The sequence below is a fragment of the Chiloscyllium punctatum genome, chromosome 46, assembly GCF_047496795.1.
Source record: "Chiloscyllium punctatum isolate Juve2018m chromosome 46, sChiPun1.3, whole genome shotgun sequence".
NCBI lineage: Eukaryota > Metazoa > Chordata > Chondrichthyes > Orectolobiformes > Hemiscylliidae > Chiloscyllium > Chiloscyllium punctatum.
In genome coordinates, this window is record NC_092784.1 from 41,852,952 (window position 1) to 41,877,572 (window position 24,621).

General features: G+C 43.8%; 1 protein-coding gene across 19 annotated transcripts in view; it reads right to left on the bottom strand.

Moving 5' to 3' along the window:
* The window catches only part of LOC140467980 (adhesion G protein-coupled receptor L1-like), a 621,988-nt gene that overhangs the window by 59,260 nt on the left and 538,107 nt on the right, over positions 1-24,621 (bottom strand). For all 19 annotated transcript variants that reach the window (XM_072564089.1, XM_072564084.1, XM_072564081.1 and 16 more), the window contains 3 exons: positions 21,557-21,777; positions 17,003-17,069; positions 15,806-15,897 (listed from right to left, as the gene is read on the bottom strand). In XM_072564089.1, coding sequence (XP_072420190.1) covers positions 15,806-15,897; positions 17,003-17,069; positions 21,557-21,777 — 380 coding nt within the window. The remainder of the gene's footprint in view (positions 1-15,805; positions 15,898-17,002; positions 17,070-21,556; positions 21,778-24,621) is intronic.

The window sequence follows — 24,621 nt, forward strand, 5'->3', positions numbered from 1 at the left end:
GTGCTTGGTGACGGGATATAATGACAACAATCTATCTCTCATTGTTGGCAAAACAAAGAACTTATTGTTGATTTCAGAAAGAAATTGTTATGAAGTTGAAGGCGTGTACTGTACCTTTAAGACGGAGTGAATGCTGGTCTGAACTGAGAGCTGACAAGCACCTGTGATGACTAGCTAGCAGTCTCAGAGTGTACTAGAAAATTGAAAATATGTAACATTTGGCTGTAAAATAGATACTTAAGTTGGTTGCTGTTTTGACAACAATTCAAATTTAACCAAACATTTTAAATTATGGCCTAGGATACTAAAACCTAATCGAGGTTGACTTTTTTGTTTTTACCAACATCGAACCAATCAGACGAGCTGATGTTGAGATATAAACAAACAGGCATTTTGAAAGTCAGACAGAGTAACTGCCATTGACAGAGCAACTGCCATCGAGAGTGTAACTGCCATTGAGAAAGACTGCCATTCAAAAACACTCTCTATCAAAGGTACCTTTCTCATATGAAACATCTTCCCAGTAAAAGAAAGAAGACGACACAGGGAGATCTTCAGCTGAAAGAAAACAAACATCAGAGACAACAGCTGCTGTATGATTTTGAAATTAAGTTGATGTAATTGTAATAAGTGTCTTTTTATTGGAACAGTATATTGTTATGGAGTTGGAGGCAGATAATAAACAGTTAAAATAAAGGGGGGCTTAGAGTTGTGAATAGTTTGTTGTTTACTTTTGGAGTTAAGGAATAAATTAATATTATTTCATTTAAATTTGGGAGTTCTCTGCCACTCATAGTTGAACAGATTATGAGGCGAGGTGAGCTTTTCTGGGTGCAGGTTTAATTAGCAGAAGGGTTCATCACTGCCCCCATCAATGGAGCAGAGGTTGAGTGGGTTAACAGTGTCAAGTTCCTAGGAGTGACGATAACTGACAACCTGTCCTAGACTTCCCACGTAGATGCGACAGTCAAGAAGGCACAGCAATGCTTCTTCTTTCTCAGGCAGCTCAGCAAATTCAGCATGTCCATAAGGACCCTCACCAATGTCTCCAGATACACCATAGAGAGCATATTATCCAGGTGCATAGTGGCCTGGTACGGCAACCGCTCTGCCCAGGACTGTAAGAAATTACAGAAGGTTGTGTGCATAGCCTGGACCATTACAGGTGCCAATCTTGCATCCATGGATAGGAGACAGTAAGGACTACAGATTCTGGAACTCAGAATCAATAGATGTGAAGATGGAATAGCACAACAGGTCAGACAGCAGGAAAGTCAACATTTTGGGCTAAGACACTTTGTCAGGCCTCGGGAGGGTGAGAGGGAGGAGGGTGGGGCTGGGGGAAGAGTAGGTGGGATGGTGATATTTGTATGTAGGTAGGGGGTTGATGTGATTAGACAGTGGGAAGAGTGGAGTGGATAGGTGAGTAGAAAGATAGACCAAAAAAGATATTTCCTTCTCCACCCCTGACTGATTTCTGCAAGAATCACTCCTTCTGCAATTCCCTTGTCAACTCTACACACCCCACCAACTTCTCCGCCACACCCAGTACCTGTTCCTGTAACTGCAGGATGTGCAACACCAGCCCCCATACCTTCCCCTCACCTCTGTGCAAGGCTCTAAACAATCCTAGATGGGACAGAGATTCACCTGTATGTCACCTAACCTCATCTATTGCATCCATTGCTTCCGATGTGGTTGCTATATTGGGACGATCAAACGCAGACTTGTGGACCGGTTCACGGAGAATCTGCACTCTGCATGATCAACCAACCTGACCTTCTGGTTGTCATCCATTTTAAATCCCTCTCCCATTCCCCGGCGACATGCCCATTCTCGGCCTTCTCCACTATCAGAATGAGGCCAAATGGAAACTGGAGCATCAGCACCTTATATTTTGTCTGGGGAGCTTACAGCCCAATGGCCTCAACATTTACTTCACCAGCTACAAATTCCCTTCTCCCCCTGCCTAATCCCATATCTAGACCCATCTCTCCTCCTTACGTCCCTGACCTGTTCTAACCTCTCCTGCCTACTCACCTATCCGCTCCATCCTTCCCATTGACCAATCACAATAACCCACTATGTGCCTTTGTTGAGAGTGTGTTGCTGGAAAAGTGCAGCAGGTCAGGCAGCATCCAAGGTACAAGAAAATCGATGTTTTGGGATGGAGCCCTTCATCAGGAGTAACGTTGATTTTCCTGCTCCTCGGATGTTGTCTGACCTGCTGTGCTTTTTCAACAATACACTCGCAACTCTGATCTCCAGCATCTGCAGACCGCACTGTCTCCATATGTGCATTTACCTACCACCACTCCACCTACCCTTCCTTCAGCCCCACCACCCCCCATTTACTTCTGGGCTCTTCTCTCCCACCCTAGGCCTGACGAAGGGTCTTGGCCTTCCTGCTCCTCAGGTGCTGTCTGACCTGCTGTGCTCTTCCAGTTTCACATCTGTTGACTCTTCCATCCGTGGACTCCATTTACACTGCTAGTTTCTGTGGAAAGGCTGCCAGCATTGTCAAACACCCCTCCCATCCTGGTAATATTCTCCAACAGCATCTTCTGTTAGGCAGGAAATACAGAAGCTTGAACACATGCACCAACAGGTTCAAGAACAGCTTCTTCCCTGCCCTTATTAGACTAATGAATGGACTCTCTAATTTGAAATACTGTTGATCTTGTTAATGTTGATCTTGCTTTGCGTACCTCCTGTGCAGTGTAACCTGTATCGAAAAGTATGGGACTAGAAAAGCACAGCAGTTCAGGCAGCATCCAAAGAGCAGGGGAATTGATGTATCAGGATTGTCCTGATGAAAGCCTTATGACAAAACATTGAGTGTCCTGCTCCTCAGATGCTGCCTGACCTGCTGTGCTTTTCCAATGCTACACTTTTTGACTCTGATCTTCAGCATCTGCAGTCCTCACTTTCCCCCAGTGTAATACTGTCCAAGGCACCCAATGACCAGTATGTCCTTTCTTATTATGATCTGCCTGCACTGCTCAGAAACAAAACTTTTCACTGTACTTAGATTCACATGATAATAAATCAAAGCATTATCAAATCAGTAGAATGAGGGCCTTGAAAGTGGAAATTCATTACCCCATTCAGGGCCTTGATTGAGCCCGGGGCTGCCAGATGCCTACTCAGCCATTGGCAGGGCAGAACTCCCATTGGATTGTCTCCTTCTGCACCACTCCCTCATCAGCTGAAGAGCATTAAATACAACCCCGATTGCAAATGGTGCCATATTTCAAATAAACACAGAACTAGACTGCCTCTCAAAAGATGCCAATGGATCCTACAAGGAATAACCAGGATATCTGGATTGCTAGTCCAGTGACATTACCACTGCCTCATCTAATGTTTCACTTTGGGATGGAACCGGCAAAAATTCCAATGACAAAATGGATGACAGGGCAGGGTAATAGAATATGGTAGTGGGATTAACTAAATGAACAAAAGGTTTTGTCCTTTAGCGTCTCCCAACGTCCAGCGTATCACCGACTCTCCCTTTCAATCTGTTCTCCTTTCCCTCCTTTCTCTGACTCTTTACTTGTCTGAGATGTATCACAGCTCTTAATCTGAAGAGAGGTCATTAACCTGAAATGTTAATCAGTTTCCGTAGAAATATAAAAGATAGGAACATGCCATTCAGCCCTTCAAGCCTGATCATGGCTGATCATCCAACTTAGTTCTCACTTTCTGCCCACAGCCTTTGATCCCCTTTAGCCCTACAACCTACATCTAACTCCTTCTTGAAAACATTCAATGTTTTGGCCTCTGCCACTATCTATGGCAGAAAATTCCATAGGCTGACCACTCTCTGGGTGAAGAAATTTCTCCTCACCTCAATCTTAAATGGCCTACTCCATATTCTTAAACTCCTGGTTCTGGATTCCCTGATCATTGGGAGCATACTCCTGTTGACTCCTGTAAGAATTTTATTGTCTTCGATGTGACTTCCCCCCCCCCCCTCCCCCCCAACTCCAATCCTTCTAAACTCCAGTAAATGTAGACCCAACCAATCCAGTCTCTTTTCATATGTCAGTCCTGCCATCTCAGGAATCAGTGTCTCTCAATCTGACAGGGTTTTCAGTTCAAATTGTCCACTTTTTCTCAGGTGTTTCTAGTGTGTTCATTCAGAAAGGTTCATTTGAAATTGTCTGTCTTCCACACTGAGTGCATGACACAGGAGGTCATAGGCCACCTGATAGTCTACTGTGGAGGAGTGGTCACGATCTAGTTTGTGAAAACTGGCCTTTACATAGCACCTCTCACAACTGTGAGATATTTCAAATGGCCTTACAGCCGATGAAGTATTTTGTATGCATTGTCACTGTTGAAAAGTAGGGAATCAATCTGTGCACAGCAAGATCCCACAAAGACAGCAATGCGGGTAAAGTATAGATTCATTTTTCTTCCCCTCTTGTTTATTCTTTCAAGGGATGTAGGCACTGCTGGCAAGGGCAGCATTTGTTGCCTATTCTTAATTGCACCTTGAACTGCAGTAAAAACCAAAAGAACTGCACATGCTGTAAATGTGAAACAAAATTGAATTGCTGGAAAAACTCAGCACTTCTGAGGATAGGTCACCGGACCCAAAACGTTCTTTCGGGAAAGAAATCTGGCCTACATGTCACCCATGGCTGACCCTTAACTACCCTCTGGGCAAATATGGATGTGCACTAAATGCTGGGCTGGAAAACAATGCCCACAGCCTATGAGCAAATACAAAACACATTGCTGGAAAAACGTGAGGAAGGGTCACCAGACCTGAATCATTAACCCTGATTTCTCTTCACAGATACTGACACACCTACTGAGCTTTTCCATCAGTGTGTTTTTGTACCTTGAGCTCCACTATTTCAGATGCCAGTTAAGAAGTTTTTTTTATTTGCTCATAGGATGTGGGTATTGTTTTCCAGCCCAGCATTTATTGCACATTCATATTTGCCCAAGAGGGTAGTTAAGGCTAAGCTATGGGTGACGTGTTGGTCAGACCTGGTAAGGATGGGTAAAGATTTCTTTCCCAAAAAAAATCAGTGAATCAGACAGGTTTTTAATGATAATTTACAAGGCTTGTCACAGTTGCCTTTACTGGCACTAGCTTTATGCTGCACATTATTAAATTGAATTTAAAGTTCACAACCGCTGTAGTGGGATTTGAACCCACAATTACCCTGGATCTCTTGCCGATTTATCGCATTGTCACAACCTTCCTCAAACTATTTGAGAGGGAGAATGCCAAGTTTTTCTTCAGATTCCCCTCAGCATCTCGCAGCTGTTGAGAAGCACATCATTGAATTTGAACAAAATCTTGGAACAAAACAAAAGACCAGAACAATTTAGTCATAGCTGGATTACAACAGTCTTCAATGCTGGCAGTATGCGATGGCGGGGAGGGAGAAACAAAAGCTTCTGTAAAAGCTTCTCCAGGCACGCAAAAGGAAATGCTCGGTGAAGATGAATGTGGATCCATTACAGGCAAAGTCAGAACAATTTATAATGGGGAACAGAGAAATGACAGAGATGCTAAATTATTACTTTGAATCTGTCTTCACGGACAAAGATACGAGAAATCTCCCAGAATTAGAAATGTAAGAAACTGGACAGAATGAGGAATTGAAAGAAATCTGTATTGGTAAAAGGTTGTGTTCAAGAAATTAATAGGTCTAAAGATTAATAAGTCCCTGGGACTTGAGATTCTACATCTTAGAATGTTGACTGAAGTAGCTGTGGAGGTAATGGATGCATTGAAGATGACCTTGCAAAATAGATTGTGGGATGAGTCCTATAGATTGGAAGGCAGAAAATGTAACCCCACTATTTAAGAAGGGAGCAAGAGAGAAAACAAGGAACTATAGTCCTGTTAGCCTTACATCAGTAATGGGGAAAATGATGGCATCTATTACAAAGGATGGGATAAATAGACACTTCAAGGACAATAATCTGATTAGGCATAGTCAGCCTGGATTTGCAAATGGGATATTGTGTTTATTGAATTTGTTGGAGTGATTTGAGGATATTACCAGCAGAATTGATAAAAGGAAAGTCACATAAAACATGGCTTTTTCAGAAGGCTTTTGATAAACTCACCACAGGAGGTTGTTTAGAAAGATTAAAGCACATGGTATAGGAGGTAATGGATTAATATTGACTAACAAACATACTACAGAAAGTAGGAATAAATGGGCCATTCCCATGTTTGGGTACTCCAAGGATCAGGACTGGGCCCCTGCTGTTCAAAATATATATCAATGATTTGGAGGCGGGGACTAAATTTAAGTTTAAATTTACAAGCTCACAGATAACACAAAACTTTGAGGAAAATGCAAAACAGCTTGAAAAGGATTTGAACAGACACAATGAATGGGTGAGAACATTGCAGATAGAATATAATATAGAACAATGTGAGGGTATGCATTTTGGTAAGAGAAACAGATGTACAGAATATTTTTAAATACTAAGAGATTTGAAAGTGCAGTTGTTCAAAAGGACCTGGGTATCCTTGTCAATAAGTCACTGAAGGCTAATGTATAGGTACAGCAAGCTATTAGGAAGGGTAATGAAATTTATCACAATAGGATTTGAATACAGGACTAGCAAAATCTTTCTTCGGTTGTATAGCAGCTTGGTTGGATTTCAGCTGCAGTACTATGTGCAGGTTCTCTTTATCTCAGGAAATATATTATTGCCATCGAAGGGAGTATAACAAAGGTTCAACAGACTTGTCTCTTGGATGGTGGGACTGTCCTATGATTTGGGAGGTTGGGCAAACTGTGCCTGTATTCTGTAGAATTTTGAAGAATGAGAGATGATCTCACTGAAACCTATAAAACACTTAAAGGAATAGACAAGGTTGATGTTCCTCATTGGAGAGTCTAGAGCCAAGAGCACAATTCAAAAATAGGAGAAATATCATTTAATATGATGCTGAGGAGAAATAATATTTTTATTCAGAGGATTGTGAATCGTTGGAATTCTTTATCATGGAGGGCTGTGGAAGCTCATTCTAAGGGTATGTTTAAGGTAGAGATTGTTAGATTTCTAAGTACCAATGATGTAAAAGGATATGGAGATGGTATGGGGAAAAAGGTGTTGAAGTGGATAATCAGCCACAATTGTGGGGCATGGCAGAACTGGCTTAAAGTGCTGAATGGGAGAAAGTGAGGACTGCAGCTGCTGGAGATCAGAGTTGAGAGTGTGGTGCTGGAAAAGCACAGCAGGTCAGGCAGCATCCGAGGAGCAGGAGAATCGACATTTCGGGCAAAAGCCCTTCATCAGTGCTGAATGGCCTTACCCTGATACTGTTACAGGATTTGGAGAATTCCCCTCTGAGTACAGTGTTGACGGAGCTGTGATGTTTTACATTAATAGAGGAGAAACAGTATACTAAGTGGGATATTTGCAACTAAGGGAAATGATTATCTGTGCAACAGGAAAGATATATGGGAGTGCAGTTTGCCAATTCCATAGCTCATCGCCACCATCTAGTGGGAGATATTAGGAAGTGCAGGGCAGTATCTTTATATCTTAATGACTTGATGAAGGGATTATGTCTGAAACTTCGACTCTCCTGCCTCTTGGATGCTGCCTGACCTGCTGTGCTTTTCCAGCACCATGCTCTCGACTCCAATATCTGACCTCAATACTTTGCTCAGTACTCGAGGACTCAGCATTACCAAACATAGAACATTACAGCGCAGTGCAGGCCCTTCAGCTCTCGATGTTGCACTGACCTGTGGAACCAATTTGAAGCCCATCTAACCTACACTATTCCATTCTCATCCATAAGCCTAGCCAATGACCATTTAAATGCCTTAAAATTGGCAAGTCTTCTACTGTTGCAGGCAGTGCGTTCCACGCCCATACTACTCTCTGAGTAAAGAAACTACTTCTGACATCTGTCCTATATCTACTCCCCTCAATTTAAAGCAATGTCCCCTCGTGCTAGCCATTGCCATCCTTTCACAAGGCTTTCACTGTCCAACCTATCTATCCCTCTGATTATCTTATATGTCTCAATTAAGTTGCCTCTCAACCTTCTTCTCTCTAACAAAAACAGCTTCCAGTCCCTCAGCCTTTCCTCATAAGACCTTCCTTCTATACCAGGAGGCTTCCTAGTAAACCTTCTCTGAACCCTTTCCAAAGATTCCACATCCTTCCTATAATGCGGTGACCAGAACTGTACGCAATGCTCCAAATGTAGCCGCACCAAAGTTTTCTGCAGCTGCAGCATGATCTCAATGGTTCCAAAACTCAACCCCTCTACCAATAAAAGCTAACACACCATATGTCACCTTAACAACCCTATCAACCTTGGTGGCAAACTTCAAAGATTTATGTACCTGGATACAGAGATCTCTGTGCTCATCTATACTACCAAGAATCTTACTATTAGCCCAGTACTCTGCATTCCTTTTACTCCTTACAAAGTGAATCACCTCACACTTTTCTGCATTAAACTCCATTTGCCACCTCTCAACCAACTCTGCAGCTTATCTATGTTCCTCTGTAACCGAGAGCATTCTTCGTCACTATCCACAACTCTACTGACTTTAGTGCCGTCTACAAATTTACTAACCCACCCTTCTTTGCCCTCAGCCAGGGCATATAAAAATGATAAACAGCAGTGAACCCAAAACAGATCATTGCAGTACACCACTAGTAACTGAACTCCAGGATGAACATTTCCCATCAACCAGCACCCTCTGTCTTCTTTCAGCTAGCCAATTTCTGGTCCAAACTGCTAAATTGCCCTCAATCCCATGCCTCTGTATTTTGTGCAATACTGCACAAAACTGCAGCATAACTTAAAAATGGGGACAGAGAGCTTCCTCAGACAGTTTTAGGAGCTACTTAAAAAGTCTAATGCAATTTAGTAAATGACACTTATTTGTGTATAGTTCAAATCAGAAAGAAAGCATCTCTTTCAGCTCCTGATTTTTGGAAAACATAACATCTTCTCACAGAGGTGGCTGTTGGGTTCAAGTCGTCTTGCAGCAATATGCCCTGTTGTTCAACCATGGTCATACAAAGTAATTATCAATCACACTACAACACTGCTCCATTCATCTACAAGATTCACTGCAGTAGCTTATCAAGGCTCCTTCACTCTTTCCAAATCCACAACCACTTCCATCCAGCAGGACAAGAGCAGCAGATACATGGGTGACACACTACCTGCAGGTTCTCCTCCAAGCCACTCACCATCCTGACTTGGAAATATATCACTGTCCTTTCTCTGTCACTGGGTCAAAATCCTGGAATTTCCTCCCCAACAGCATTGAGGGTTTACCTCCAGCACATGGACTGCAGTGGATCAAAAAAGCAGCTCACCATCACCTCAAGGGCAACTAGGGACTGGCAATAAATGCTGGCTAACTGGTAATACCCACGTCGTACAAAAGAATGAAAAGTGTAGCATACTGTAACATGCTATGAGAATATAACATTGTACAATACAAGGTTGCCTGTATTGAACTATCTGAACATAATTTACACAATAGCACTTTCTGTCTGGAGAACCCATCCTCTCACCACTATAATTGCATGGTGATTTCAATGAGGTAGGAGCATCTTAAAGGAGGAGAGGGAGTTGGAGAGATGGGGTTGATTTCGGAACAGAATTCCAGAGCATGAGGCTTAGACAAGAGAGGGTCATACATTGGCACAGAGACACATGTTCACTGCAAGCATGCAGCAAGAAGTCACAGGTCAACATTACAGGTGTTGCTATGTAGGATGGGCATGATAATGGAGGCAATATTGGTATGCCCGCTGGGGTGGCAAGAGAGATTGGCGGTGATTAGGAAGAGCTTGTTCTAATGAAGATTCCACTCTGTAGAAAGTTAATGAGCTTTTGAGGTCACAGGTGCAGCTTCTCAGTATAAAACCTATTAGTTGATGACTGATGGGGCTCTTGTGGCACAGTAGCAATGTCCCTACCTCTGGGTTCAAGCTCCCCCTGCTCCAAGGTGTGAAATAACATTTCAAAACAGGTTGATTTTAAAAAATAGCTCCATTGATGACTGACATGTTTGCCTGTTCTGGCTACTTGTACCGCTGGGGCCAGCTTCTCCTGTTCTTCCCTCTCGACCTGCCCCAGCCTGAACGGCTTTCCTCTCTCCCTGTTTATAAAGTTATTCAGGATGGTGGGGGATGATGGTTACTCAGGCATTGGGAAAACATCGATAAGGCTGGGTCACAGAATCACAGATTTAAGACACACACTGAGGGTGGGTCTGGTTTCAGACACAGGCAGGATGACACTTATAGAGACATCACAACAGGAGGAGGCCATTCAGCCCCTTGAGTCTTCTACAGTCAGATCCTGTTTGATCAACCCTAATTGCCTACCTTTGCTCCATTTGGCTTCATAAATCAAACCAACAGAACTCCAACAATCTTAATCATGAGCTAGTTGCCTAACCCTGATGGGGATAAGGTTCCTCATGTTCCAAAAAGCCATCCTGAATTCCCTGATGAATGGGGCTAGCTCTTACCTTTACATTCTATTTTGCTGTCCTTGACTTCGCCATGCTCCATTAAATCCTTTGAAAATCCTAAGCAGCTCCATCTGATCACCTTCTATCTTTTAAACTGAAGAGAATTCTAGTCAAATCTATGCATCTCATGACTGAACCAGTTTGCCTCCTGCTTTCATTCTGCTGATTTGGCTTGCACCCCAAGGTTCATGTGTGCTTCCTGGAGAGGTCCAAACTGAACACAATTTCACCAAAGCTGTAACATAGTTCCCATTCCCCATGCAATCCTGTTTTATCCCCTTGACTTCCCATGAGCCTTTCTGCTTGATCTTTGACTGCTGACCTCAGGTGTTTCTCACTGGAGTCACCAGTCAAGGGCATAGAAAGTAAACCTCATACCCCTAGCAACCAGTGGTGACATCCCCTGTAAGCACCATATAATAAGTATGTAAGTTAACTCGTTGAGCTTGAATACTTACATACTTATCATCAACTTGGGCTACAAGTCTTCTCAAAAATCACTGACTCCAGATGTTAGTGCAAACTGAAGGTTTCCCTCCATAATCCTGTGGGTAAACATCATTGGCTCCAAATGAATGGAGCTGAAGTCTTTCTATCCAATGTACGAGAGACTGCCCAGTGGATCACAATGTCATATGTTTCACATGCTCACACAATTAACGATCTCCTGAGGAGTCAAACAAATTAAAAACTCATGTGGCTGTTGTAAGGGTTCCTGTATGCCATTAATGAGGCCTTGGCAGAGCATGTTCGATGGGTCAGATGGCCTATCATTTCCTATGTTCTCACATGGAAGTGTCCATCTGCTCAACAGGTTGGTGGGACCAAACTAGTGTGGTAAATATGGTGGGCTGGGGTGGAACTGGTAATATAAAGGTTTGCCCAGGAGTGGGAAGTGGCCTGAACCTGTGTTCAATCTTGCTGGAGGCTCTGGCTCGAGGCCATAGCACAGGATGAGTTTCCACGGTGCTCTACTCAAAGAAGGCAGGATTTTAACACCAAACATCGAACAGCATAGCCCATGACACTGTGCCGAGCGATTATCTTAATCTAAAACCAACCTAACCTACACACCCCTCAACTTAACTGCTGTCCATGTGCTTGTCCAGCAGTCCCTTAAATAAATGCCCCCAGTGTCTCTTATTCTACTACCACCATGGGCAGTGCATTCCATGCACCACTCTCTGCATAAAGAACCTACCTCTGACAGCTCCACAATACCTTCTTCCAATCACCTTAAAATTATGACCCCTCATGACAGCCCTGGGGAATCATCTCTGGCTATCTACTCTATTTAGGCCTCTCATTACCTTGTACACCTCTACCAAGTCACCCCTCTTCCTTCTTGTCTCCAGTGTGAAAACCCTGAGCCCAGTCAACCTCTTTTCATAAGACAAGGCCTCCAATCCAGGCAGCGTCCTGGTAAATCTCTTGTGCACCCTCTCTAAAGCATCTACATCCTTCCTATAATGAGACAACCAGAATTGGGGACAATAGTCTTAATGTGGTCTATCCAGGGTTTTATAGAGCTGCAGCAAAACTCCATGCCTCTTAAACTCAATTCTCCTTTAATGACAGCCAAAACACCATACGCCTTCTTAACAACCCTCTCAACTTGGATGGCAACTTTGAGGGATCTATGTACGTGAACCCCAAGATCCCACTGTTCCTCCACACTGGCAAGAATACTGTCTTTAACCCTGTATTCACTATTCAAATTCGACGTTCCAAAATGAATCACTTCGCATTTATCCAGGTTGAACTCCAGCTGACACTTCTCAGCCCAGTTCTGCATCATGTCAATGTCTTGTTATAGTCTGCAACAGCTCTCAACACTATTGCAACACCACCAACATTTGTGTCATTGGTAAACTTATTAACCCACCCTTCCATTTATTCATCCAAGTCATTTATAAAATCTACAAAGAGGAGAGGCCCAAAAACAGATCCCTGTGGGAAACCACTGGTCACCGTCTTCAGACGGAATACTTTCCATCCACTATCTTTCACTGTCTTTGATTGGGAAGCCAATTCTGTATCCAGACAGCCAAAGTTCCGTGTATCCCATACCTCCTAATTTTCTGAATAAGCCTACTGTGGGGAACCTTATCAAATGTCTTACTGCAATCTATATACACCATACCCACTGCTCGACCTTTGTCAACTTGTCTCATCACATCCTTGGAGAACAAAATAAGGCTTGTGAGGCATGACCTGCCCCTCACAAAGCCATGCTGACTATCTTTAATTAAGCTATGTTTTTCCAAATACTCATAAATCTTCCAGTATCTTGCTTACTACACCCATAAGACTGACTGGTCTGTAATTCCCAGGGATTTTTCTATTCCCTTTCTTGAACAGAGAAATAACATTCGCCTCCTTCCAATCAGCCGGTACTACTCCCATGGAGAACGAGGATGCAAAGATCATCACCAGAGGCGCAGCAATCTCATTCCTCGCTTCTCATAGTAACCTTGGATATATCTGGTCCAGCACTGGTGACTTATTTATCTTGATGCTTCCCAGAATTTCCAGCATATCTACTTTCCTAATATCAATCAGTTCAAAACTATTAACCTCGTCCACGGTGTACTTCAGACTCCGGGCACAAGTTCCCTCCACTATCCCTGATCATCCTTTCCCTCTCTCTGATCATTCTCTTATTCCTCATGTACTTATCGAACGTCTTTGGGTTTTCCCTAATCCTTCCTGCCAAGGCATTTTCGTGCCCCCTCCTAGATCTCTTCAGTCAATTTTTGAGTTTTTTGCTAGCTACCCTGTAATTCTCTAAAGTTGTTCCAGATCCTTGTTTCCTCAACCTTAAGTAAGGTTCCTTCTTCCTCTTGATGAGAAGCTCCTCTTCTCTTGTCATCCAAGGCTCCTTCACCTTACCATTCCTTGCCTGTCTCAGTGGGACAAACTACTCCTCTGACAGCTTCAACATTTCTGTTGTGCATTTCCCATAGATCAATTGTTCCTAATTTACACTCCACTGCTCTGTCTAATAGCAGTGTAATTTCCCCTCCCCAATTAAATACTTTCCAATACTGTCTGTTCCTATCCCTCTCTATGCCTATGGTAAAAGTGAGGCAGTTATGGTCACTGTCACCGCCAAGAGATCGACACCTGACCTGGCTCATTGCCCAGCACAAAATTCAATATGGCCTCCCCCCTAGTCAGCCTATCTACACATGGAGTCAGGAATCCCTCCTGGAAACACCTGACAAAATTGGCTCCATCCAGACCATCTGCACAGAGGATGGTCCGATCAATTTTGGGGAAGTTGAAGTTGCCCATAGCAACAACTCCATTATATCTGCACCTTTCCAAGATCTGCTGTCCAATCTGTTCTTCCATCTCTCTACTGCTATAGGGGGGAGTCTATAGAAAACACCCAATAATTTGACTGCTCCTTTCCTGTTACTGACTTCCACCTATTACTGACTCAGTAGACAAACCCTCCTCAACAGTCTCCTTTTCTGCAGCTGTGATGCACTCTCTAATTAACAATGCTGCATACCTCCTCTTTTACACTCCTCCCTGTTCTTTTTAAAAGATCTAAACCTTGGAACATCCATCAACCATTTTTGTCCCTGTGAAATCCATGTCTCTGTTTTTGGGCACAATATCGTAGTTCCAAGTACTGATCCATGCTCTAAATTCATCACTCTTATTCCTGACACTCCTTGCATTGAAACAGACACACCTTAACCCATCCCTTTGCCCTGTCAACTGTGTATCCTTCCTGACAGACTCTCTGCATTCTATTTCTGCCCGTTCAACAACTACCCACTCCTCTGATCTGTTGCTCTAATTCCCATCCCCCTGCCAAACTAGGTTAAACCCTCTCGAAGTGCTCTCGCAAATCACCCACCCAGGACATTGGTGCCCCTCCATTTTAAGTGCAACCCGTCCCTCATGTACAGGTCCCCCCTTCCCCAGAAGGTACCCCAATGATCTATGTATCTGAAGCTCTTCCTCCTGCACCAGCCCTATAGCCATGTGTTTAGCAGCACCCGCTCCTGTTCCTCGCTTCACTAACACGTGGCACCAGTAGTAATCCTGAGATTACTACTCTGCTCATCCTGCTTTTTAGCTTCCAACCTGACTCCCTGAAATCACCTTTTAGATCCTCTTTTCCTAGCTATGTCATTGGTGCCAATGTGCACCACAACTTTTGGCTGCTCACCCTCCCACTTTAGAATCTTGGAGACACGTTTCTCAGACAAGTGCATGTGTCTTGTGACTTGAGGGAGAATTCACTGGCCTGGCTACTTAGGACCAAATGTCTAGTGGTATTTCTCCCCTTTACTAACCAACCCCTTGTTGTAAATTCTCCCTGCGAGAACCCATCTGTAGGTTCGACAGAGGGGCTAGCGCAACATCAATGTAGGAGATCTGAGCCTAGGGACACCTCCATGGTTCAATACACTGGAGCAGGCAACAGATAAAAACAGCACAAAGTCAGCAATGCAGAACGACAAGGCAAAGCAGCAAAAAACCAAGCTGTATAAGAGAAACAGTAAAAGTGTCTTGGCTTTGAGATTGATGTTTGTCATTTAACTAACATAGAAGGCCCAGAGGTGCCCAATTTAAACAGGAAAACATTTCAGCTTACTTGTGCACATTGGAGCAGTATACATTTGTATGTGAGACCCTGTCCTCTGCTATCATAAAGAAATGTCCAGGCATTGTGCCTTTGCCAATTGAATCAATACTTGTTAGCAGCCATTCTCTGGTGTATTTCTCCTTCAATCACAGTCCACTTTCCAACCAGTCAGAATCCTCCTGCTATGCAATATAAATTATTGTACCCTTTGAGATTTGGCATTCTTGCCATTATGTCCTGATGAACCTCCTACAGTCCATCCCTTTATCAGAAGGTTTCCTTTTCAAATATTCTCTCACAGGATGTGGGCTTTACTGCCGGGGTCAGCATTTGATGCCATTCTGTCTCCAATTGCCCTGGCAATGATGGTGGTGAATTACCTTCTCAAACCGCTGCAGCCCAACTGTAGTAGGACCAGTGAAGGATTGGGAAAACATGGGGGAGTGCCTCTCATTACAGCAGAGAGCAGACATAAAAGCTGTGAGCAGCCTCAAGAAAGGAATTTTGAGTCACTGCCCTTCCTTGTCCTCGTCTTCCCTTCTCCCTCACCTTCATTCAACTCATCACCCTTTCTTCACCCACAGCTACAAATTGCCCTCTGTCCATCAAGTCCTACCTCCCCTCTTCACCACCACTATCAACTTCCCCCACCCTGGGATCATTTCCCAGGCAGGACGTCACCTACTTGATATTCTCCAGCCTACTGGAGTCTGGCTTCAAGGAGCTGCTGCTTCGTATCATCTTGTGAAGGGTGATCATCAGAAACACCAGGTTCATCTGTCAGGACAAGGAGAACACAGACATGTGAACAAGGAGTAGGCCATTCAGCCTCTCAAATCTGCTCCACCATTTAGTAAGATCATGGCTGCTCTCATAGTATCCTCAAATCCCCATTCCTATCTATACTCCTGATACTCTTTCACCCCTTAGAAAATAGGAGCATAAGTAGGCCATTTAGCCCTTCGAGTCTGCTCCACCATTCAATATGATCATGGCTGACCATCCAACCCGTTTTCTCCCCATATCCTATGATCCCATTTGGCCCTAAAAACTGTATCTAGCTTCTTCTTACAACATTTTGTGTTTTGCCTTCAACCACATTCTGTGGCAGAGAATTTCACAGGCTCACGATTCTCTGGGTGAAGAAATTTCTCCTCTCAGTCCTAAATGGCCTACCTGTATCCTTAAATTGTGATCCTTAGTTCTGGATTCCCCAGACATTGGGAACATCCTGCCCACATTGACTCTTGCCTAATACAGGTGCCTATCCACTTCTGTCTTAAAAATATTCAAATACTCTGATTCCAACACCTTTTCAGGAAGAGAGTTCAAGAGGGAACAAAATATCCTCATCTCTCTTTTAAATGGGTGACACTGGATTTTTAAATAGTGGCCCTTAGTTCTTGATTTTCCTATCCCCTCCACATCTCTCCTGTCAAGACCCTCAGGATCTTGTGGGTTTCAATCAAGTCCTCTCTTATGCTTCTAAACTCTAGCCCAATTTGTCCAACCTTTCTTCATAAGAGAACCCACACATTCCAAATATGGGTATCACAAACACCGACAGAAATTGCTGGGGAAATTCAGCAAATTTGGCAGCATCTGGGGAGAAAGAAACAGAGTAGTCCAGCGACCCTTCTTCAAAACTGAAGACAGAGGTGGAGAAATGGATAAAACCCATCACTTTTCTACCTCTCTCATCAGTTTCACACACATATAAATACACACACATGTAGATATGCATGCACGTTTAGATGCATACATGTATGCAGACCCATGTAAATGCGCATGTGTGGTTATGCACCTAGATATGCGTATGTGCATACATACGTAGATACACGCATATGTGTGCATTACAGGTAATAGCAAAATTTGCACTTACCATAATAACAAAGGAAACCGGTCCAATAAAACTCCAGATAAAGTAGTTGTCCACTCGGAGCCAGCATCTGAGTATGGAGGAGAGGGGAGATTAAGAGAGATCAGACCCAGACCATGGTTGGGGGTGACGTGCAAGGATTGAATTAAACAAAAAGGTAAACAAATGGATATTGGGAAGAAAAATCAACGTGGAAATGATAAATAGAGGAAGAGAGCAGAGCGAAAGCATTAACTCCATGTATTAGACAGAGTGAAACAATGTTAGTGATAAATGTGATGCACTCAGCCTCATTCACTGCCCTCTCATTGGTGATGGATATCCCACCTTAAATATCAACCCTGACAAGGCACAGAGACATTTATCAGAGAAACAGAACATTGAAACACAGCTTATTAACTGGCAATGATGTTTTCCCTGGAAAATTAAAGGGGGATGTTACTCAGTAAATGGAAAACTCAATGTGACTCGTTCCAGATGCCTAGTAAACCTATTACTTAAAGCAGTCCTTTCTAGTCAGGAAGTTTTTTTCCCCAACAAAGGTATTCACAACATTTGTTAAAGTACTGTTCAGAACATTTCAAATTGAACATTGCAGCTAGAAGGATAAAATTAAAAAATTCTCCATACGGTATGATCCACTCTGAACTGCCTCAATACAATTTTAATTCTCTTGATAGTTACAATATACCTGTACATTCACGTCAGGCACTCAGCTGGAGGAGACTTACAGGTTCCAACTCTGGTTCTCATTATGGCTGAGGGCCCAGTGTGTTACTCACTCTGTATTACTCTTGCCATACATTACTCAGCCTGCAGCACATTGCATTATTCTCATTGGGTGTTACTTGCTTTGTGGCACACTATTATTCTCGCCATGTATTACTCATCCTGTGGCACACAGCATATTACTCTCATTGTGGTTACTCACTCTGTTGTACACTGTGTGTTAATCTTTCTGTGTTTGTTATTTACCATGTGGTGCACTCTGTGTTAACTCGCCCTGCAGTACGTTGATACTCTCGCAGTGTATGTTGCTCGCCCTGTGATACATTGTGTGTTATTCTTGCTCTGTGTATTACTTGCCCTGTGGCATATTGTGTGTTACTCTTGCAGCATGTATTACGCACCCTGTGATGCACAGTTACTCTTCTAGTACTACCCTGACACACAGTGTCTCTCTATCCATATTAATCTCACAGAGAGAGGGAAAATACCATCTGCTTAATAAGCTATGGTTTCCATGAGTTTTTCCACTTCACAAAAACCTTCAGCACTTCACTATGTCTACATCGCCCAAAGATTGTTATTTCAAAAGCTTAAATACGCCCTAAGTGTGAACAATTTCTTTGCTGTTTCCATGGCAACAACAATCTTGAAAGCATTGTTGAGGGCCAGTTTGCCTTCTCATAATGTGTCTGTATTTGATGTTCCCTGAACAGACTAAACAATTACTCATCCTATCTCAAAGTAGCAGACCTCACATGCACCCGCACCCCTCTCTGCCAGACGGGAGGTTGTAATTACAGTGTGATGACGTTACATGGTTAGATTCCATTATGAACACAGATATTGCAATCCTTCAAAGGGAGAGGAAGAAAGGTAGGGACTTCACAATCTGGATATAATTGGAGCTGGGCTGATTGTCCCCTGTCTAGTGACCTCTGTTTGACCTGATGACCACCCTTGGTCCTGACGCCTTCTGGGAATTGGTGGGCAAATGCTTATGTGTAATGCATTCCATTGTCTGAAAAAATGCTCATTCCTAATGAATGGTTCACTTAAATATTGATGGATTAAAGTGGGGGACAAGGAGAAACACATTATCTTTCTACACCTTGCTTTCCTTTTCATTTTATTCCTCCCTGCAACATAGAAACATAGAAAATAGAAACAGGAACAGGCCATTCATCCCTTCGAGCCTGCTCCGCCATTTAATATGATCATAGTCGATCATCCAACTCAGTCCCCTGTTCCCTCTTACCTCTCCCACCCTTTGATCCCTTTAGCCCTAAGAAGTACTGACATGGGTGTGACTGGCAAGGTTGGTATTTATGACTGTCCCTAGTTGCTCATGAGGCAATAGAAGTGGGCTTTCTCTTGAACCAATGGCAGTAATTTTATCCATCAGAGCTTATTAGGCTATTTCAAAGGTCAGTTAGGAGTTGATCCTGATGGTTGAAGATTGGAGTCATATGTAGGCCAGACTAGGTGAGATCGGCAGGCTGCCTGCCTGAAAGGACATTCATGAACTATGAGGGATTTTACAAAGCTTCTTAATCACTTTTCAAACAACCATGATACAATTCCAACTCTTACATACATCAGAATTAGAAATAGGCTTTTTGGCTCAATAAGCCTGTTCAAGCCAGTCAATCAGATCATGGATTATTGGTAGGGCATCAACCCCACTTTTCTGCCTACCTTCACCCTCCCACTGACACCTGTCAGTTCAATCTAACTCAGTCTTGAGTATATTCAACAATCCAGTCTCCACTGCTCCCAGGGGTACAGAGCTCCCCAGGCAAAGGACTGTCTCGGAGAAGGTATTCTTCATCTGACTCTTAAACAAATGAATCTTTATTTTGAAACCATGCCTTCTAGTTACAGGTTCTATCATGAGGGGAAAGATCAAGTATCCTCAGATCTTACACATTTCCATATGACACTGGAAAGCCCTGAAGATCAGAGAGACTGAGGTGTGCATATCCAGCAGTGCCTTAAAGTAGTGGGACAGGCAGATAATGTGGTTAAGCAGGTATATTAGATGTTTACCTTTATTAGCTGAGGCACAGAGTTGAAGAGCAGAGAGGTTATGTTGGAGGTGTTTAAAATGTTGGTTAGGTCAAAGCTAGAGTATTGTGTGCAGTTGACTGGAATCCACATTCTAGGAGGGAGATAATAGCACTGGAGAGGATGCAGAGAAGATTTACTAGGACGTTGCCTGGGCAGGACGGTTTCAGTTATGAAGAGAGATTGGTCAAATAGGGGTTGTTTTCCTTGGAACAGAGATGATTGAGAAGGGACATGATTGAGATGTATAAAACTATGAGGGGCATAGATAGGTAGACCAGGAAGAAACTTTTCCCCTTGATAGAGGGATTAATGACTGGTGGGCATGGAATTAAAGTAAGGGGCAGAGGAGATTTCAGAAAAATCTTTTCACCCAGAGGCTGGTGGGAGTCTGGAACTCACTGCATGTAGAGGTTGCAGAGGCAGAAACCCTCATAACATTGAGGAAATATTTAAATGTGCACTTGTGATGCCATGACTTACAAGTCTATTTGGGCTGAATGCTGAAAAATAGGATTAGAATAGCCCGATGGTTGTTTTTGACTGACATGGATGTGATGGGTCGCAAGGCCTTTTTCTGTGTTGCATACCTCGATGACTCTATTTCTCATTCTTCCAGACTTCACAGAGTAACATCCAAACCTGTACAACCGGTCCTCATGAGATGACCCTTCACCTCAAGAATCAGCCGAGTGAACCTTCTCTGAACTGCTCCCATGCAAGACTTAAGTGAGACCAAAACTGTACACAGTTCCGAGGAGTAGACTTTTACAGTGGTAGCAAGACTTCCCAACTCGTACATTCTATCTAACTTGGAGACAGTGGGCGTAGTGGCGCTGTCACTTGCAGGACGGTTCAGGGAACATCTTCAACAACCTTACTGCCCTGTAGCCAAACACTTCAATCCCCCCTCCCACTCCACCAAGGATATGCAAGTCCTGGGCTCCTTCACCACCAAATCCAAGCCACCTGATGCCTCATCTTCCACCTTAACCATACTGCATAATGTTGATTTTACCAGTTTCCTCATCTCCCCTTCCCCCCCACCTTATCCCAGATCCAATCCTCCAACTCGGCACGACCCTCTTGAACTGTCCCACCTGTCCAGCTTCCTTCTCACCGATCCACTCCACCCTCCGCTCCAACCTATCACCATCACCCACCCCCCTTCACCTATGCATCGTCTTCCCAGTTACCTTCTCCCCAGCCTCATCCCCCTCCCATTCACCTCTCAGTCCCCTTGGGCTCTCCCCACATTCCTGATGAAGGGCTTATGCCTGAAAGGTTGACTGTCCTGCTGTTGCCTGACCTTTTGTGCTTTTTCAATGTCACACTTTCTGACTCTGATCTCCAGCATCTGCAGTCCTCACTTTCTCCTGATAATTCAGAGGGCCAAAGTAATGCTCTGGGGACATGGATTTAGATCTCAGCACAGGGCAGAATTTTTGCTCAGTTAGCTAGTCTCAGTAATTTTGACCACAAATCAATCATCGATTGTTGTAAACACCTGTCTATTTAACTAATGTCCTTTAGGGAAGGAAATCTGTTATCCTTATCTGATCTGGCCCACAGGTGAGTGCAGATCCATAGCAATGTAGTTGACTGTTATGGCCTTGATAGCTATTCATTTCAAGGGCAATTACGGACGGGCAACAAATGCTGACATACCAATATTCCAAGAAAAGAAAAACACAACTCAACATGGTAGGAAATCCATTTTCCTACTGCGCTCTATTTCAAGTTGAATTCCTCTGCTTTACTCACGCCTTGTCAGTTCCATAGCTCCTGTAATCCACCGCTGCAGAGATCCCAACCACAAGAGCAGGGAAGCAGTACCCACATAGGTAATAGTACTTTTTCCTGGAGTACTCGCTCTCAAAAACCTCGACCAGCATGAGGTAGAGATGGACACCTTCCAGACACATCCAGGAGAAGGCCGCCAGGAAGAAGAAATGAAGGAAGCCAGCGATTATTGGGCACACGATCTGCAAAAGAGATATAAAACTAGTGGCATCAGTGACTGCAATGTTGGGCCTAGGCCTGGGATTAGGAGAGGGCCAGGGTTTAGGGCCTGATACTGGTATCAAGACTGAGTTTATGGCTGGAATTTGAGACGTGGACAAGGTTTTGGCTAGGATTGTGGATTGGATTTTGGGATTGAGGCTGGGATTGAGGTTTGTAACTGGGCCTGAGGCTGGGTTTGGATATGGGACTGGGACTATTGCTGGGATTTAGACATTTGCTCTGGGTTTGTGGCAGGGGTTTGGAAAATGGGACAGGGTTGTCACTAGGATTTGGGATTGGGACTGGGCCTGTGTTTGGGTTTGGGACTGAGCCTGCTTTTGGGATTGGGTTTGGGACTGGGTCTGTGGTTAGGATTTGGGTTTGTGACTGAGGGAATGGCTGGAAATTTGGAATGAAACTGAGCTTGTGGTTGTGTTTGGAGATTGAGACTGGGCTTGTGGGTGAGATATGGCCTGTGGCTGGAATTGGGTTTGGGACCAGGACTGTGGCTGGGATATGGGATTTAGGGAATGATTCTGGGCCATGGTCTGGATTACAGATTGGGAACTGGGAGACTGAGACTGGGTTTTTGGCTGGGATTAGGTTGGGGTTGGGATTATGATGAGCCAAGCTGGGGCTGGCCCTGAGACCAGGGCTGAACTGGAACTGACCTGAGACTGGTGCTGGCCCTCCAGTGTAACCAGATTTGCAAACTATGAACAGCAACAACAAATGTCAAAAATATTACATTCACTTCCATCTGGTCAGTTTTGAGATGTTGGTCATGAGTGAGGGCAGATTTGTCTTGCAAAGCTTGTGCACATCTAAAGTGGATTGAAATGATTCAAGCACATTTAAAATGAAACCATTTGAGAACTGATCCTAAATTGTAACAGCTCTGAGTCCCACAGAAGCAACAAGTTCTCTACAATATGGTGCGATAGACACAACTGACCAACTGGTTAGGTCAATTACTTGGGTCTTCAAGAAGAAAACACGATTTGATCAGTTAACATAGCCCAAAATACCCTGGAGCGTAAAAGAATGGGATACCGTATTATTGAAACGTATACAATTCCGAAGGAGATTAGTCTTGATTCCCTACAGTGTGGAAACATGCCCTATGGCCCAACAACTCCACACCGACCCTCCGAAGAGTAACCCACCCAGACACATTGCCCTACTCTACATTTACCCCTGACTAATGTACCTAACACTATGGGCAATCTAGCATGGCAAATTCACCTTATCTGCACACCTTTTGGATTGTGGGAAGAAACCAGAGCACCTAGAGGAAATCAACGCAGACAGGGGGAGGATATGCAAACTCCACACAGACAATCGAACCCAGGTCCCTGGCACTATGAGGTTAACCACTGAGACACCATGCCACCCCAACATGAACAGGGTTATTCAATGAGAGGTTGCTTCCCCTCCGGCTGGAGATTTGAGACCACAGGGGTACAATCTCAGGACCAAGTTGGCAAGAAGGGGTGACCATTTAGGATTGAGAGGAAGAGAATTTATTTTTCCCACTTAGTAGTTCACGAATCCTTGGAATTCTCTACCACAGAGGGTTCTAGATGTTCAGCTACTGCTTGTATTCAAGGGAGAGATTGACAGATTTTGGGATATTAAACGGACATAAAGAGAGAATGCTGGAATTTCAGGTTGCCAACTCTCCAGGACTGGCCTGGAGTCTCTGGGAATTATAGATCACTCTCCAGGACCCTGCTATGTGGAGAAAAATGAAAACAAAAATTGTTTTTTTTCCATTTACTCTGAATATTTATATTTACCAGATTTTAAAACATTGATAACAGAATTGAAAAACAATCATTTGGATGAACGCCAAGCAATTTACTTTTTTTTGATTGGCCTAGGAGGACAATACATTGCGAGGATAGGGTTGTTAGCCAATGATGGGCCAGAGTGTGGGGACAGGTCTTGTGATAAAACCCCAGGAATAGACGATAACCTTCACATTGTTAAGTCTCGGGAGATCAGGTTACAGGATCTATCGTTATTGGATGCAGGTTCAAACAGACTCAATGGTCTTCACCTGATCCAATCTCTGGGACCTGGATATGGACTAAGAAAGAACCAGTGTGAAGTTTCAGGGTGTGTGCCCAACCTCTGTGTATTCACATCATACAACAGCTGAGTACATTCAGTTTTCTCTGCGTTTCATTCATTCTCTGCCAAGTTATGAAATGGAATTCAATAGATCTGTTAACATAGACTGACATCTGAAAATGATCATAAAATGGACTGGGTTAATGCAAACACCTGACTGGGCCATTAATACCCCTCAGGGAGTGGACCTTGCTCTTCCTCCCTTTATCAGGCCTAAGTGTGGCCTCCTCCACTGTCAAATCCTAGCCACCTGACACCTAGAGGAAGAACGCCTCATCTTCCGACTCGGGACCCTCCAACTACTTGGCATCAACATCGATTTCACCAGTTTCCTCATGTCCACTCCCCCCAGCTCATCTCAGATCCAACCTTCCAACTCGGCACTGCCTTCTTGAACTGTCCCACCTGTCCATCTTCCTTCCCATCTCTCTGCCCCACCCTCCGCTCTGACCTCTCACCATCACCCCTCAACTGCATCCACCCCTCGCCTTCCAAACTATCTTGCCCCCAATCCCGCCCTCCTCCTGTTTAATTTCTCAGTCCCCTTCCCCTCACTATTCTTGATGAAGGGCTTATGCCCGAAACGTCGAATCTCCTGTTTGTCAGATGCTGCCTGACCTGCTGTGCTTTTTCAGTGCCACACATTTGGACTAAGTGTGTCTTCAGTCCCATGTGATGTAGTGGACTTT